At 29.5% G+C, this 16,109-nt stretch overlaps 1 protein-coding gene across 1 annotated transcript in view; it reads right to left on the reverse strand.

The window, feature by feature from the left end:
- The window catches only part of LOC105366567 (cytosolic carboxypeptidase 1), a 67,332-nt gene that overhangs the window by 36,297 nt on the left and 14,926 nt on the right, over positions 1–16,109 (reverse strand). Inside the window, exons 5-7 of the mRNA XM_011505060.1 lie at positions 14,223–14,456; positions 10,675–11,187; positions 6,600–6,778 (exon numbers count right to left, since the gene is read on the reverse strand). Of these exons, the coding sequence (XP_011503362.1) occupies positions 6,600–6,778; positions 10,675–11,187; positions 14,223–14,456 (926 nt within the window). The remainder of the gene's footprint in view (positions 1–6,599; positions 6,779–10,674; positions 11,188–14,222; positions 14,457–16,109) is intronic.

A 16,109-nucleotide genomic window follows, 5' to 3' on the forward strand; every position in this document is an offset into this window, starting at 1 on the left:
CTAATAATCCCTTCGATTTTCTATTCAATGAATATAATTTGAGATAATGTAAACTATTTATAGTAATTGCTTTGTTATTTCAATAATACATCTAATATCATTCCATTGATTACAAAATACTTTAGAATATAAAATTTTCCAATAATATCAATTAAATTATAATAATTTATAGAATAAGTATTATATTATTTTTTTGTGAAAATCGTGTATTTTTATTTGATTATATTTCTTTTATTATATAATTTGTTGACTTGTTTGTACGTCCGTTGCATATCTTTTGGGATGAACATCTTTGTTCTTTTAGGTTATTGAGCATATTTCATCTCTATTTTATCAAATAATCTGAATCTGCTATTGTAGTTGCGTTACATATAATTCCCAAAAAATAAATTGTATAGAATTTACAGAAAAAAATATTTGTAAATGTGTATATTTGTTATATCATTGCATAGTTAACCTGATCTATTTGACAAAATTTATATTAATTGGAATACACAGATGAAATAACGGTAGAATATATTAAAAAGTTAACAAAACTGATAATTAAAATAATTTCATTTGATAGTAATCTTCTTATTGAAATCAAATAACATAAAAATAGGCTCATACTAGCAGTTAGAAGAAAATAAAATAATTTAAATAAGTTCGCTAGAAAACATAATTTTATAAATAGCATTTGTAAGGTTCTATAATAAAGTTCGTTTACTACAAATTCTATCATGGTATAAAAATAAAATATAATATGCCAGTTACAGTTAGTACATAATAAAATTCTGATAATTGACAAAAGTAATATATTGTTGTAAGAATTCAGACATAATTTATTACTGAAATCCAGTTATTTCTCAATGTTGGACGAAGATCAATTAATAAAATTTCATTCTTGATCTTCGCTGCAATCTATTTGTATATATCATCATAGATTTTTTATTTATTCTTACATAATGCTTAGTAACTAATTATCATGAATTTCTAAGTATATCAATATTTTCATTTTTAATATGTTATAAAACATTTTTAATGTTTAACTGTATTCAAATTTAGTAACTTTTTCATATTTTAAACTTACTTTTGACATCAAAAGAGTGGATAAAACTTTATTTTTAAAGTAAATATAAGTATAATCATATTTAAAATAAGTAGAATAAAATTTAATGTAAAATATAATATAAATTAAGTTAAACAGATTGTGTTTGAATTATGTAAATTTACAATGTTGGATATATTTCATTCATTTATTATATTTTAATAAATATTATAAATTAATTAATATTTTATATATCATAAATTATGTATTGAAATATATTGAAATAAATACGTATTGTATTGCAGAAATATAAAGTAAAAAATTAATAATACTAAGTAATAAATAAGAATGCCAATATTAGATTTACATTATGTAGTAAAACTAGAAAGAAAATTATGCTTTACAAGGAAAATATTTTACGAACCTTGATTTATAATATATTATTCAATTTCTTAAATATCTTACCTTATATTAAAATTTACATCTATAATATTTATCATGCTACTTTTATTTGTATTATTTTGTATTATATAGAACAGTTTCAGTTTTTACTTGGTTCTTACGATGTAAAATTATTATAAAGAGAACTAATTAATAAACAAATTTGGAAATAAAATAGAGAAAAGTTTTATAAACTCAGATTATATCAAAAGTGGTACCAAGAAGAAAAAGTAGATAAAAATAAAAAACTATAAAAATATTTTGTTTTATTTCTTTGGCTTTTCAAAAATAATCTATAAATTAATGTTGTATGTTCGAGATTCCGAGAATCTTTCTAATGTTATGATTTCTGGGAAAAACCCAACGGCTATCATTTTGGGGAAAAACTCCAACGGTTATAATAACTGGAAATCCTCAAATCGTTATTAGAGGTCTGGAAAAACAAGTACACAACCGCAACCATTACTTCTAACACCACAATCGCATCCATTGTTTCAAGTACCACAATTGCCTCCTTATTATCAGATAAAAAAGCTGCCGCGTGGATAATTACGGCAAGCGCACCACAAGATAGGCGCTAGTCAGCCATGAGCTATTTAGCCAAGAACGAGTCATTTAGGCAATCGCACGCTCTCTCAGCAAAGCCGCTACAGAAGGTACTAATAACAATTTGTTGCAGGCCCTTCTCATACTCGGTGCTACATAACACTCTCTTGGACTCTCTCATATTCTGTGCCATCGGCACTCTCTCAAGTAGTCCTTTCCACAAGTCAGACCAAGTAACAACACCATTCGAAGCCAAATCAAGGTTTGGAATAATTTTTTCACCCTTCAATACCACAATACAGCTTGGAGGAGACCAGCAATCAAGTCACCATCACATGGCACTACCCGAAGAAGTGCCAAGAGATTTATGACCTCTCACTTCTCAATGTAGTACTTCACCACCAAACGCACTGCATCAAGAGGATTCAGAGATTTACGACCTCCTACCTTTACAAGTAATGCATGCTGACATCACGTGGCAACAACCCAGGAATGGTACCATCTCAGCGATTCTCATCATCAACGTAGAATCATTATATTGTAGTTGTAAAATAAACGCAATAAGAAGCACGAGAAGCAGATGCGTTAAATACTGAAATGAAGTGCTATCCCTTCCATTTACCCACACTTTTTCTTGCACCAGGAAACTGGTGGCCATTCTAAACATTACAATTGGTCTAATTCTAAACAGTACAAGTAATGATATGATAAATCAATAAAAAGCAAAAGAATTGTTTGAGATTCAAACAATCTCTCATATATTATTATTTGGAGAAAAATCCCAACGGTTACCATTTCAAAGAAAAATTTCAACGGTTATCATATCAAAGAAATTATTCAACGGTAATAGCTTCTAAGAAAATTCTTCAACGGTCGTTCGAGATTCGGAAAAGCCGGTATATCCGAAACGAGTGCACGATCACCCCCATTGTTTCTCGTACCACAATCGAACCTATTGTTCTAGCGCTATGATCGGCCATTTTTCGTCAGCTAAATAGCAGCCGCCTAGATATTTAAGACAAATGCAACATGAAATAAGCACTACTCACTCATGAGCCAGTCAGCCAAGAATCATTCGGCCAAGCCGAGTCTAGGAAGCAGTCGCAAGTCTTTCCAATACTAGTGCAGCTATTGCACACACTCTCTGCAGAGCTGCTACGGAAGGTACACTCAATAGCTTCATATTATTGCAGCCCTCTCTCATACTAGGTGCAGCTACGGAAGGCCTTTCTTATACTAAGTGAAGCTATCGCATACTAAGCAAAGATGCTATAGAAAGCCCTCCTCATCCTTCTACAATACAAGACAGATTGGAGGAGACCAGCAATCAAGTTACCACCACGTGGCATTACATGAAGAAGTATCGAGAGACTTATGACCTCACAGTGTAGTATTTCACCAACAAGCTTACTGCATCCAGAGGATCCAGAGACTTATGACCTCCTACCTCTACATGCAGTGCATGCTGACACCACGTGGCAACAAACAAGATATGACGGATTATCATCGTCAATGTAGAATCATTACATGTAGTTGTAAAATAAATGAAACACCAAACACGGAAAGCAGACATGTCAAATACTGATTTCAAGCGCTACTCCATCCAGTTGCCCGCACTTTTCTCCCGCCATTCCAACCGATGGTCTTAGTCAAATACTAAACAACAATCGAATCGAACAAACGAATGTAATAATTATCCAGTTTGAATTTGAAATTATTTTTAAAATTGTTAAATATTCATTGATTTTGAGTTTGAGAAAATAAAAAAAAACATTGTATTGCTAATGAGTTTTTGTAATTGTATTGCTGGATATTATTATTATTATTACTGGATATTAGAGCAGAAAATGAAATTTAAATATCTATTTTCATAAATTTAAAGTATTTAACTATGAATAATATGCAAATAAATATATTTTTTTAATAGGAAAGCAGTTTCATCGCTGATAATCAAATTTCATAAAAAAGAAAATGTATTTGGAATGTGTATTTTAATTAATACAGGAGAATCTTTTCGGTGTGATTGTCACACTCAATTATACCACTAGAAACTGAAACATAATGGTAATTAAATAATTACAAAATTTTATTTAACACTTAAGTAATTAAAATTTTAAATCATTTGAATTGAAGTCATATATTTATTAAAGAAATTATTCCACACGTCAAAATACAATTATATTTTTATGAGATATGGTAAATAAATTTTGACAAATATGTTACTTGCTACTCAGTAAAAAATATATTAATGTACCTGTCGTGTTTGCATTTCTGAATCTTTAATTTATAGTTAATGTAATTTCTATGTAAGTATAATGGCATGTTTTTCTATTGTAATATATTAATGTATTGTAATCTGCTTGTATTTAATAACATATTTGTCATACTTTTGTGTTTATAAAACTCTATTATACAACAATAGAATAAATAAAGATATATAGTCTATTATATAATGTATTCTATTTACAAAAATATTTTGTATTTTTAATAAATTTTAACAATATTTGAACTTTAATAAATCTAAAATAAAACATAAATCGCCCGTTACAATATGTGTATATATATATAGATGCGTGTGTTTACGTACACGGCTATTCATTTATCTGTAAGTGCATAAGTGCATTTTTAAATGCGACATTATTACATTTTCAAAACCAAGTAGTCATATAGGTATATAGGTACAGTAGGTATATATGTAATGTCCGTACATTAATAAATCTTCTTATATAACTTCGGTATTTATATAATGATGCTAAAATGTTGAATCATTTAAATCAAACCATATTGACATATTAATATTATTTTTTGTAATAAATTATGACAATAAATTGTGTTAGTATGTATAAAAATTATGGATCTATATAACAGTATTATATATTTTTATTTTAATATCTAAAAATACTTAAGATAATTTTTTCCATGACAAAAAATAATATTGACAGTACATGTGCTGAAAGTTTTTTAATAGAATCTTTTAATTGTTCTAAATTAATCTACTAATTTATTTCTATGTGTCTGCTTATTTATGTATATGTAATACTATACTAAATTAACCATAAATTTCTATTGATATTAAATACGCATCTGAAAAATGATGTAATCGAAATAAAATTTATGTAATTATATTTCATAAATTACTAAAAAATCTCAATATTTATTCAAATATTATTATATAAGTACTGCAAGATATAAAAGATAATATATTATTTAAATTATCATTATATAATTCTCATTTGAATTAGATTAACTCTATGAAATTTTTATAGATAATAAATTATTTAAATTATATATGAAAATATTTAATTATGGGTCAATAATTTAAATTACTTTGAAAAATGAACAATGGTATAGAAGTTGCATTATTTATGCATATTGAAAATATACCTTATGAATGACATCTTTTGTTTCTGAGTTGTAATTGAAATATTGAACAATAATTAATTCGTAAATTCATAATACAATATAATGGTTTGTATATTTATGCTATCCCAAACTTTATTAAATATTCATGTAAACTAAATTTATTTTGCGTCAAATTTTCAATTACGAAATACAAAATTATAAAGCATTTATTAGATGTATACGTATACAAGAGTTATAAATATTAGATATTCATATGAGTAACCTTATATGTATTATAAATTTTTCATTAGCATTTTAACTATTATCTGTACAACCTTCAAATTTAATTTCTATAAACTTCTAATTTTGTATTGCTGAGATTTTTATAAATTACTTTTTTATGTTAAAATTTAAAAACATTTATTTATTTTTAAGATATATACAAATTATAACAAATAATCAAGTAATTGAAATTTTTTATAGTATCAAATAATATAAAATCACTATATAGATATTTAAATTTATATTATGTAAAACATGAATAAAATATTTCAAATTATAATTAATAACACATATTTGTAAACTGTTACATATAAATAGTAAAATAAAAATTAAGATATATTTTAATTAGATGATATGTAATTCGGAACTTCACATTATAATCTTTTAGGTAATTATACACAAAACTTAAATTTGTTTATTATGGTATTTATTAAATAATCAATAAATTATAGTTTCTAAATTATTCTTTTTCAAAGAATTAGTTATTTTTTATTTACTAATTTCTTAATAGAAGTTAAAGAAAATAATATATACACATTTTCTAAGTACTTGGTTGAATGTTATTATATTAAAATACGTTTCCTTTAAAGTTTTAAGGGACTATTTCAAATTCTAAAATGTTTTCGTCGAATATGTCATATATTAAGAAACATTTTAAATGTAAAAACTGCTATCAATGATGTAGCTATTCAATTATATATGGGCTATATGCGTAAATGGACATTAAAGTATACAAGTAATGCTTTTCTCAAAAAATTACTTTGTTAAAATACTTTTATGTAAAAAAGTTATATAAATTAAAAAGTTTCTTATATATTCATGTTAGTAAAAATAATTATAATAATAAATATAATAATTTATAGTAAAATTTATGATATTTCTTATTAATTTATGCTTATAGAAATTAAATAATAATAATTTGAAATTATTAATTATTTATAAATATTTTTGTAATAATTACCATCCGTTTATAACTCCTTCAATGTTAAGCATAGGAATAATTTTAAAAACATAATCATCTCTTAAACTAGACACATAAATAGAATTTCCTAGTAAGAATTCTAATGTTCCATGCATAATCCATGATGCATTACTTTCACCAGGGTGAACTCTTGAAGTAAGAAAAATAACTTTCCTTTTCTGAAATACATAATAATGGCACATTATAATTTTTCTTTTTAAAATTAAAAAAAATGTTTTACGATGTTAATATCGTATAGCTTTTCTAATTTTTCTATATATATATTATTCTGAAACCAATATTATTTTCATTTGTTATAAATTTAAATATACATATTGTACAAAATGCACCTCGTCGTTCCGACTTGTTTTATCAAGGCCGGTTCGACGGATACAATTTGATGCCGTTGACAACTCAGAGACCACGGGTGTTGTGTGGTAGCGATGACAGGTCACGAGTGGAATGGATATTATAATAATACAATAAAGATATGGCTGAAGTATATGCTTTTTATTCTGTTATTTATTAATGACAAGGTTGACTAGTATTACTATTATTACTTATAGAACTAAATTCTTAATTGAAGTGACGTGTTGCGGAGACAACTGTACAATAATCTATGTAGCTTGATTATTGAATATGAATGAGGAATGGCGCGAGGTTTTGTTCATCGACACTAGCGCCTATTGAACGAGCACGTGTGTGGTTGAGGTTATGGATGCGGCTTTATTATTGGAAGATATCGCAAGTGGCGTGAAACTGGATTGTCTACACTTGCGTTGGGTTTTGCTTACTTTCGTAAGCTTCCGAACTTGAACTAAGGTGAGGGTTACGAAGTGGGATGCCCTTGGCGGGTGCGAAACTTGACGAGACGTACTGGAATTTATTCTGCACTGTCGTTTTAAGAGTAGCTTCTTCATCCTTAGTGCTTGTCGATGTAATACTCTGAATCTCAATATGTATATAATTATTGTAGTAGATACTACTTACAACGACTAATCGTTGATTCGTCTTCGGACTCTGATAGGCAGATTGTCGTGGCTCCCTTGGAACAGGTAACTACAGTTTCTTGTACTACGTTAGTGGACATGCGGGTTTATGTCGTGGTTCTTCCGGGGCAGTAATTACTGTTCCAGTAACAGTGTTAATGGACAATCCGAAGAAGTGTAAGTCGTTCCCGAAATAGTGCTAAATGGACTTTCACAAAAACTTAACTGAGTATGAAATGTCTCTATAATATTGAAAGAGTATTACTAAAAGAGAGATATCAAAAATACTAATAAGCAATAGATATCAAAAAACTGAGGGACAGTTCGAAAAGAGTAATATCACGAAAATACTACTAACTGAAAACTATCAAGAGTAAATATTAAGACAGTTATATATCACGAGCGATAAGGATTAAGAGAGTTAAGTATCGAGAGTAAATAAGTATTGAAAATTGCGCCCCTTAAATAAATTTGCTGACCATGAATTTTACTTGAACCCCTTCCCTTATTTTCTGTCCAATCAGAGACTCCTCCCTTATAGTGCCAGGGCAGCGCCTCTTTTGGCTTCGGAGTTATTTAAGGGCCTAGTCGTCTCTGGGTCTTCATGATGAGCAGATCTCTCATTGCTGCTGCCGCATTCGACAGCATGTAGGCAGCGGCAAGAGGGGGAGGGTTTGCTGACACATCTGGTGACAGCATTGCAACTTGTAGACAGCGGGAAGGGGAATGAGGGTCCGCTTGCAGTAATGCTTGATGTAGTTGCCGAGCGGAACGAAAATGCATATGTCAAAACTATAGGTTTTTCCGTGTTTATGGTATTGTTTTTCCAGATATTTTATGACACTAATGCGTGAGAAGATTTGAGCAAGCGAAGTTTAAAATCCAAATACAAATTTTACGATGTTACTTGCCAGATGTTTTATTGCACTAACAAAAAGGAAAAAATGTTCTCGCATTCGCGAACACATATATGATTTAACATTCAAATTATCGCATCTGAACTTCATTTTGACAACTATGTAGATCGTTGAGGTTGAACATAAATTAATTATAATATACCAAATAAACAAATTGCAGCATTGTAATTGAACTATTTGTTAATAATTATAATAATATTGCAATGTTGTGGAGAGAGAAGGTTATTCTATTGCAGTAATGAGGGTGTGTCCTTGTATTCTTGATTATCGTAGATTCTATGGATATGACTGTGTATCTTGAAGTTGAGGTTATGCTGATGTTGTAAATATCAGCAGGTGCAGTCAATCATCAATCATGCTCATGAGGTAGCATGAGAAGATGGTGGTTGAATCAAGTATGTTTGATATATGGAATAACTATACTCGATATGGTGTAAGATGTTTAATGGAACATGTTGAGTGATCAATTATTTCTTTTATTATTTATGGGGGTAGTAGAAAAGACTAGTCACACACAAGAATAATTAATGATAAGTCTTTGTGCTCTCGAATGACTTAATGAAATGGAATTGTAGTCGATTATTCACTATATTGTTGTCTGGTCTTGATAATGTGCTTGACGACTTGGGTCGCTTGAGTCGACTCTTATGGGCCTGTACGGGGTCGAAGCGTTGGTTCGAGAGAGAGAGAGAGAGAGAGAGAGAGACAGAAAGAGAGAGAGAAAGACAGAGAGTTACTGCAGTAAGCAGACCTAGCGTAACCTAAATTTGGTGGCATAGATCCTGTTGCCTTGATATTAAATTTTCCTTTAACACCTTAAACCTCTGTTCTGAGGGAATCCCCTTTGATTACTATTCCAATTGGCTTCACTGTAAATCACGACTAAATCTGCCGATTTCCTTTTAATAATACACACGTATATTATTTACTAGGCTGCCGAAGTTACGGCCACGTGTCGTCTTTATAGTATATACTAAAACATTGAGCGGCAATTACAGTTATGTGAGTGCAATGTAGGATTACAATTCGCGTATGAGCCTCTTGAATCGCGCACGAACCGAAGGCTTGATTCTTCCGTGGCAGCTCTGCTGAAAATACCGACCGTTCCATGGCGGTCCTGCTGAGGGCAGATCGAGACCCGTGTGCCATGGCTTCTACTGGTAGATGGTTAGATCGGTACACTATGGTCGGTCACTGCGGTTGGGTCACGGCAAGATGTTAGCCGCAAGCGCAGTTGAGTAAGGGTGGTTCGGCATGAGATCCGGTCAGTAAGCAAGAAGCTTTGAGCGAGAGGGCGAGGTGCGCCGCGTGCGTCCCTTATATAGCCACACGGTGGCTCACTTAGCTGGCAACAAATCATCGTCGTTGTTGCACTGATTCTTACACGAGGCGTAGAAAGAAAAATCTAAAACCTTCGAGAATGTTTGATGAGAGAAAAGTAGGCGTAATATCTTTGTGTGAGTATATTAGATTTCATGTCGTAAAACTTGCTCGGACTTGCCAAGTTTTGTTTATAAACACTCGCCCGGTTTTTACCACTCGTACGGTGCGTCGTACAGCGACCCACCTTTTCTTAAATTCGTGGAAACTGCGTCAATCTCGAACAATATTATACAGATTTTAATATCTGAAGATTTTTTTGGATTTGGTAGCATTCACAATACAATGCGAAATTTATAATTACTGAATAATGCAACATTATTATTGTATTAATTTTTACATACAATATATTATTAATTCAAATAATATATATTATCCGCTATGTATATATGTGTGTGTGTCTAAGTCCAAAAGAAATATAAAGTTTATAAGGTATAATCATAATTTTTTTGCAATTTTCACTTGAAACACTGATTTATTATATTGTTAATTTTTTTAATTTAATAATATATTTTTATTTTAGATATTTCTTATTAATAAAATGTAATTGTTATCGAATTATTTGCCCATATGTAAACATTTATTATACATAGTTAAATAAAAAAATTAAAGATTATAGAATATTCAGTTATATATATCATTATAAATTCATGATTAAGATAATTGAAGATTAAAATAATAATTTAACGTAAATGATTTTATGATATTGAGGAAAATATCTATAAATAAAATACAGTTTAGAAATTTTAAAATAGTTTATATAAAGTAGAAATGTTAAAATGAACTTACATGTATAGGATTTTTAAATGAATCAGGAGATGTAATAGTAAGAAGTGGATTTTCGTTACCATTAAGAGTATCGCAAAGTTTATCTGCACGAAAATAAATCAATGTACTATCGACAGTATGTAACCACTTCCAAATACTTGTTATAAGTTGACTATAGGTATAAGGAAAATGATACGCTAGATAACAAATGTCATATGAATGAGGAAAAATAAGACTAAAAGATATTGTAAAATAATTTTCTCTACTATTAGGTTTATAATAATAATTTTGATAGTAACAAATGTCTTTTCCTTTTCTGACCCAGCCAGTACGTCCATTTAATGCTTCAATGACACTAAATAAAATTGGTTGCATTCCAAAATTAAACTGAGAATTTGATTTCTCACAATTGATAATATTAAAAGTATATAAATGTCCGGCTTCCATGTTTGAAATTCTAAAATAAAACCATTGATGTTGCGAGCTGCTATTTACATCAGGTGTTAAAATTAGCTCATATTCTCTTGGACCAATCTATAAATAGATTAAAATAAAAATTAACATATATTCTAATATATATAAATAACATATAAATAAATAATATAATTAAATATAAATATGAAATATGAATAGCGAATAAAAACTTCATAATTTCATTTATCAAGCTTATTTTACATATATATTATGTATAACACTAGAATGTTATGCATAATGTATATAATTTTTTATGTATTATATATATTGAATCATAGTATCTAGTACAGATATTCCTAATTTATTATAATAGTTATAAAACACTATGATTCATTAAAATACTTACAAAAAATAAGAAACACTTAGATGATGATATAGTAAAAATTATTAAAAAATATTATGACAAATTATCACAAAATTATTCTATGGCACATCAAAAATACATAATGAAATACCTTTATAATACACTAATTGACTAATTAACTAATATTTAATTAATGAAATATAAAATTTGAAAATGTATGCAAATTTTATACTTTATATCAAACTTATTAGCAATTTGTACATATTTCCCCATAACTAATCCATTTCCCTCAAATTGTTTTCAAATGTCACATTTTTATAATTGATATTGTACTGTGGTAATAACTTTTTACAACTTTTGAATATATATTTCATTTAACATTCTTCCGAAAATAAAATACGATTATGCTTAGAAATTAAGAATGCATATTGCAATCTGATTTATTTTCTGGCTCGATGGGCTTATGCTCGGTAGTTCCACTAATTCGTCGCCGGCCTTAGCGGATGCTTATGTACGGACTTAAGTGAAAGGGCTGTAGAGATATTTAGTATGTGCAGACTTCGTTAAATATTATTTATTATGGTTTCTTGACAATTACATTATTGATGAGTTGAATTCACTCTCAGAAGAGTGTGAACTATGTTCAATCACAACGATGTAGTTGCTCCTTGTTAATGGTGTCGATGTTGTTGCTGATCTTGTAAGAATCAGCAATGCAGAATATGGCTTATTTATGTAATGGTGACCTTTGCTAATGTTGTAAGCATTAGTAAAGAATTGTGCATACTTCATGGAAACAAGTATGGCTTATTTATGTAATAGATTCTCAAAAGAGACTACTGGTATACTTTCGTGATAAGGAGTATTTGGATACGAATACGAACGGGCACTCACCAGTGTATAGTCAAAGAAGAAGGAATCTTCCTCGGGAGAGTCGCTACGGAATGTACACGCAATAGCTGCATACTAAGTAGAGTTTCATACACAGTTCCCTGAGCAGGAAGCTGTTACAGGCCTTTCTCCCACCAGTAAACTACTGGACTTAGTCTAATTCTGAACACAATATAATATATTTATTAACTTACTTGTCTACTTACATATATTATATTACTATATTTATTTTATTCATATTGTATAAAATGTATTCGCGGTTCCGGCTTGCTTTACCAAGGTCGGTTCGAAGGATACAAATTGATGCCGTTGACAACTCAGAAACCATGGATGTTGTGTGATAGCGATGAAAGGTCACAAGTAGAAGGGATTTATAATAATTAAATACAAATATGGCTGATGTATATGCTGTTTATACTGTTATTTATTGATGACAAGGTTGACTATTATTACTATTATTAATTATTGAAATAACTCTTGGGGTGGATTGATGTATTTGCCGTGGTAAACGTATACTCATCTATGCAGCTTGATGGTTTGAATATGAGCGCAGAATGGCGCCAAGTTTGATTCGTCGACACTCGCACTGTTTGAATGAGCACGTGCGTAATAGAGGTTATGATGGTTATGTAGCGCGACACATGTATCTGTTGGTACTTGAGAGATATAACCGTATCGTAGCAAATGTACCTTGTCCTGATATTAGCGTACTGCAATAAATTCAGATGAAAGTAAGAGTTTGAAGGGCTTTTACCTCATGAAGGATACTGCTACTTGTTGTGTCTTTTGCGAACTTTGAATGGCAGGCTGTGGATTCATAAGCTTCAGACATTTAACTAAGTTGTGGGTAAGGCCGGCAAGTCTCGCATCAGATGATGCGATCTTGACGACGACCTTGGAATTATTCCGCACTATCTCTCTGGTGAGAGCCTCTTCTTCTTGGTTGATTGTCGATGACGTATTCGGAATCTTAAGTTTTATTTAATTATTGTAGTGGTAATACTACTTACGAAAACTAATCGTCGACTTATCTTCGGACTCCGATATTCGAAAAGACTAATCTTCGGACTCCGATATGAGGATTGTCCTCGCTTCTTTTGAACTTGTAACGAAGGTTTCTTGAACTGCGTTAATGGACATACGGTGATATGTCGTCGTTCTTCTGGGACTTGTAACTACTGTTGCCTTGAACAGCGTTAATGGACTTCCACTTGACACTTATTTGAATAAGTACTATATCGAGATTGTTTGAATCTTGAAAAATGTGCCCCTTAAATACATTTGCTGACCATGAACTTCACTTGTACCCCTTCTCTTATTATTCGTCCAATCAGAGTCTTCTCCCTTACAGAGCGAGGGCAGCGCCTCTTGTGGCTTCATAGTTAATTCATAGTAGGGCCTAGTCATCTCTTGGTCTTCACGACAAGAAGAGCTCTCGTTGCCTCTGACGCATCTGGCGACCGCATGACAACTTGTCGACAGCGGGAAGGGGGGGATCGCTAGTACATAGTGCTTGAAGTAGTTACCGAGCGGAGCGAATTCGTACATATACCTAACCGAGTAGGTTTTCCCGTGTTTATTATATTGTTTTTCCAGATGTTTTATGACACTATTGCTAGATAGTTGCAAGCATGAAAGTTTTAAAATCTAAACACAAGTTTTACGATGTTATTTTGCCAGATGTTATATTGCATTGAAAAGGGGTTTCGCAATTTCGAACACATATTCTATTTTCATTAAGTAAAATATACTCTCTTCCAATTGAAAATTAGTTTTATACATATGTAAGAATACGGATATTAAAATATCTTTCAAATTATTCTACATTTATTTTAAATTTTTTGTTATTTGTAAATAAAGTACAAATTATAAGTATTAGTAGTAAAGATATTTAACATACTTGAATAGCTTTGCGAAGATTTCCACTTTCAAATCTACTTTCGAAATGCAGATGCGTATTATCTTTATTTAGCTTCTTTATTTTTACTTTATCATAATTTTTGAGTAATTTATTAGAATGATTCCATCTTGTTAAATTCGAGATTAAAGCATCCAAATCATAAACAGTTTTGTACATAGTGATTGGCTGTATAACTCTGTTTATGCAAGCCAGTAATTTTTCTCGACATACTTGCTTTTTTTTAATATTTAATGGTTCAATTATGTTCAACGTTTGATTACATATTATATCAGGATAAGCAATTTTTGTAAATGGAATAATACTTTGTATATTGCTCGCAAAAAAACAATATATATTGTTTCTATCGTAACCTTGAGTATTTATACTTTTCAAATAATTTGAGTTTAATCTTAAAATATTGAGCTCTGAATTAATTTCTAAAGTTTTTTGTGCAACTAATTTCAACTGCTTATTATTTTCAAGATGTAAGTTACCAAATTCTCGAAAAAATATTCTGTAACTATTAAATATAATTATGAATAAATATTTAAATTATAATTTTTTTATACATAAAACTGTTATTTTAACATATATTTGAGAATTCATAATTTATGTAGTATATTAAAGACTAATTATTTATATGATATATCAACGCCATGGTTACTCAAACATTTTACGATTAAAATAGAATATACAGATAATCATTTAAATAATACGTAGTTATAAAAAAAAAATAGAAAAAAGAACAACAAATAAAATGGAAACATCACGATTAAAGTAGCTAGAGGATGAAACCGTGTAATTAAAATAGAATAATTATTAGCCACTGATGTGACGGAGTCGCTAAAAACATTAAAGTCAAACTTCACATTAAATCGGCAAAGGTTCTATGGTCATTGATTGCACGAGATCATCACTATCTAATGTAATAATAAACTATTGAAGTAACCAATTAATATAAAATATAAATAAATATAAAAATATAAAATCGAGAAGATAAGAAAAAACTTTTAGTAAAGTGCAATCCATCATCATTGTCACATCATTGTTACTAATATTAAAAGCTAAATATTCATATATGAAAACAGTCTATATTACATTTTGTTTTAAATTCAAAATAAATAGTAAATAAATTTAACCTTACTGCAAAAGTAAAAGTCTGACAGATTTAATAAATTAATATTATATTATATATAAATACTGATCACTTCTGTAATTGATAAGAGGTTCAATAATTTAAAAGTGCTTGTTGAGATAATTCTCATCATGAAGCTTCAAAAATATATGTGGCTTAAATTATATCTTTTTAATTAACAAAATTATTAGTAGCAATATCAATTTTCCAAACAATATATTAGTCAAATTTTATAAAATATTATTAAATGGTAATTTGATATATAGAAATGGAAATGGTCTGAATGATCTCCTAGGATATTTTATTAAGCTCATTATTATGATTGAAGATTCCTGAAACTTTCACATCAACTCTAATTACATTCATACACTTTGTTTTTAAACTAACATGACTTTTAGTGAAATAAGTATAATATTGAATACAAAATAAAATTAATTTTTTCAATAGGAAATTTTTAAACAATTGTAATTTCTTTCAGTTATTAGTGGATAGTCACATAAAGTTTATCTTTTAAATTCTTTAAATAACTCTGTTCGGAATGGGAGCATTTTGCAAGAACTTAGGCTCTCGGAAATGTATAAGCGTAGAAGGCCATTTGACTCCAAGAATTCTGGAATATTTCAAGCTTTACTTTCGAACGTTCTACAATGTTTATATGGTCTCCGCATAGCAACGTCGGTTGGAATTCTCGAAACTTCTAAAGCGTTAGACTCGAACGTTCTGCAATGTTTTCCACAGAGCAACATCTATGT

This window comes from Ceratosolen solmsi, unplaced genomic scaffold, assembly GCF_000503995.2.
Source record: "Ceratosolen solmsi marchali unplaced genomic scaffold, CerSol_1.0 scaffold49, whole genome shotgun sequence".
Classification (NCBI taxonomy): Eukaryota; Metazoa; Arthropoda; class Insecta; order Hymenoptera; family Agaonidae; genus Ceratosolen; species Ceratosolen solmsi.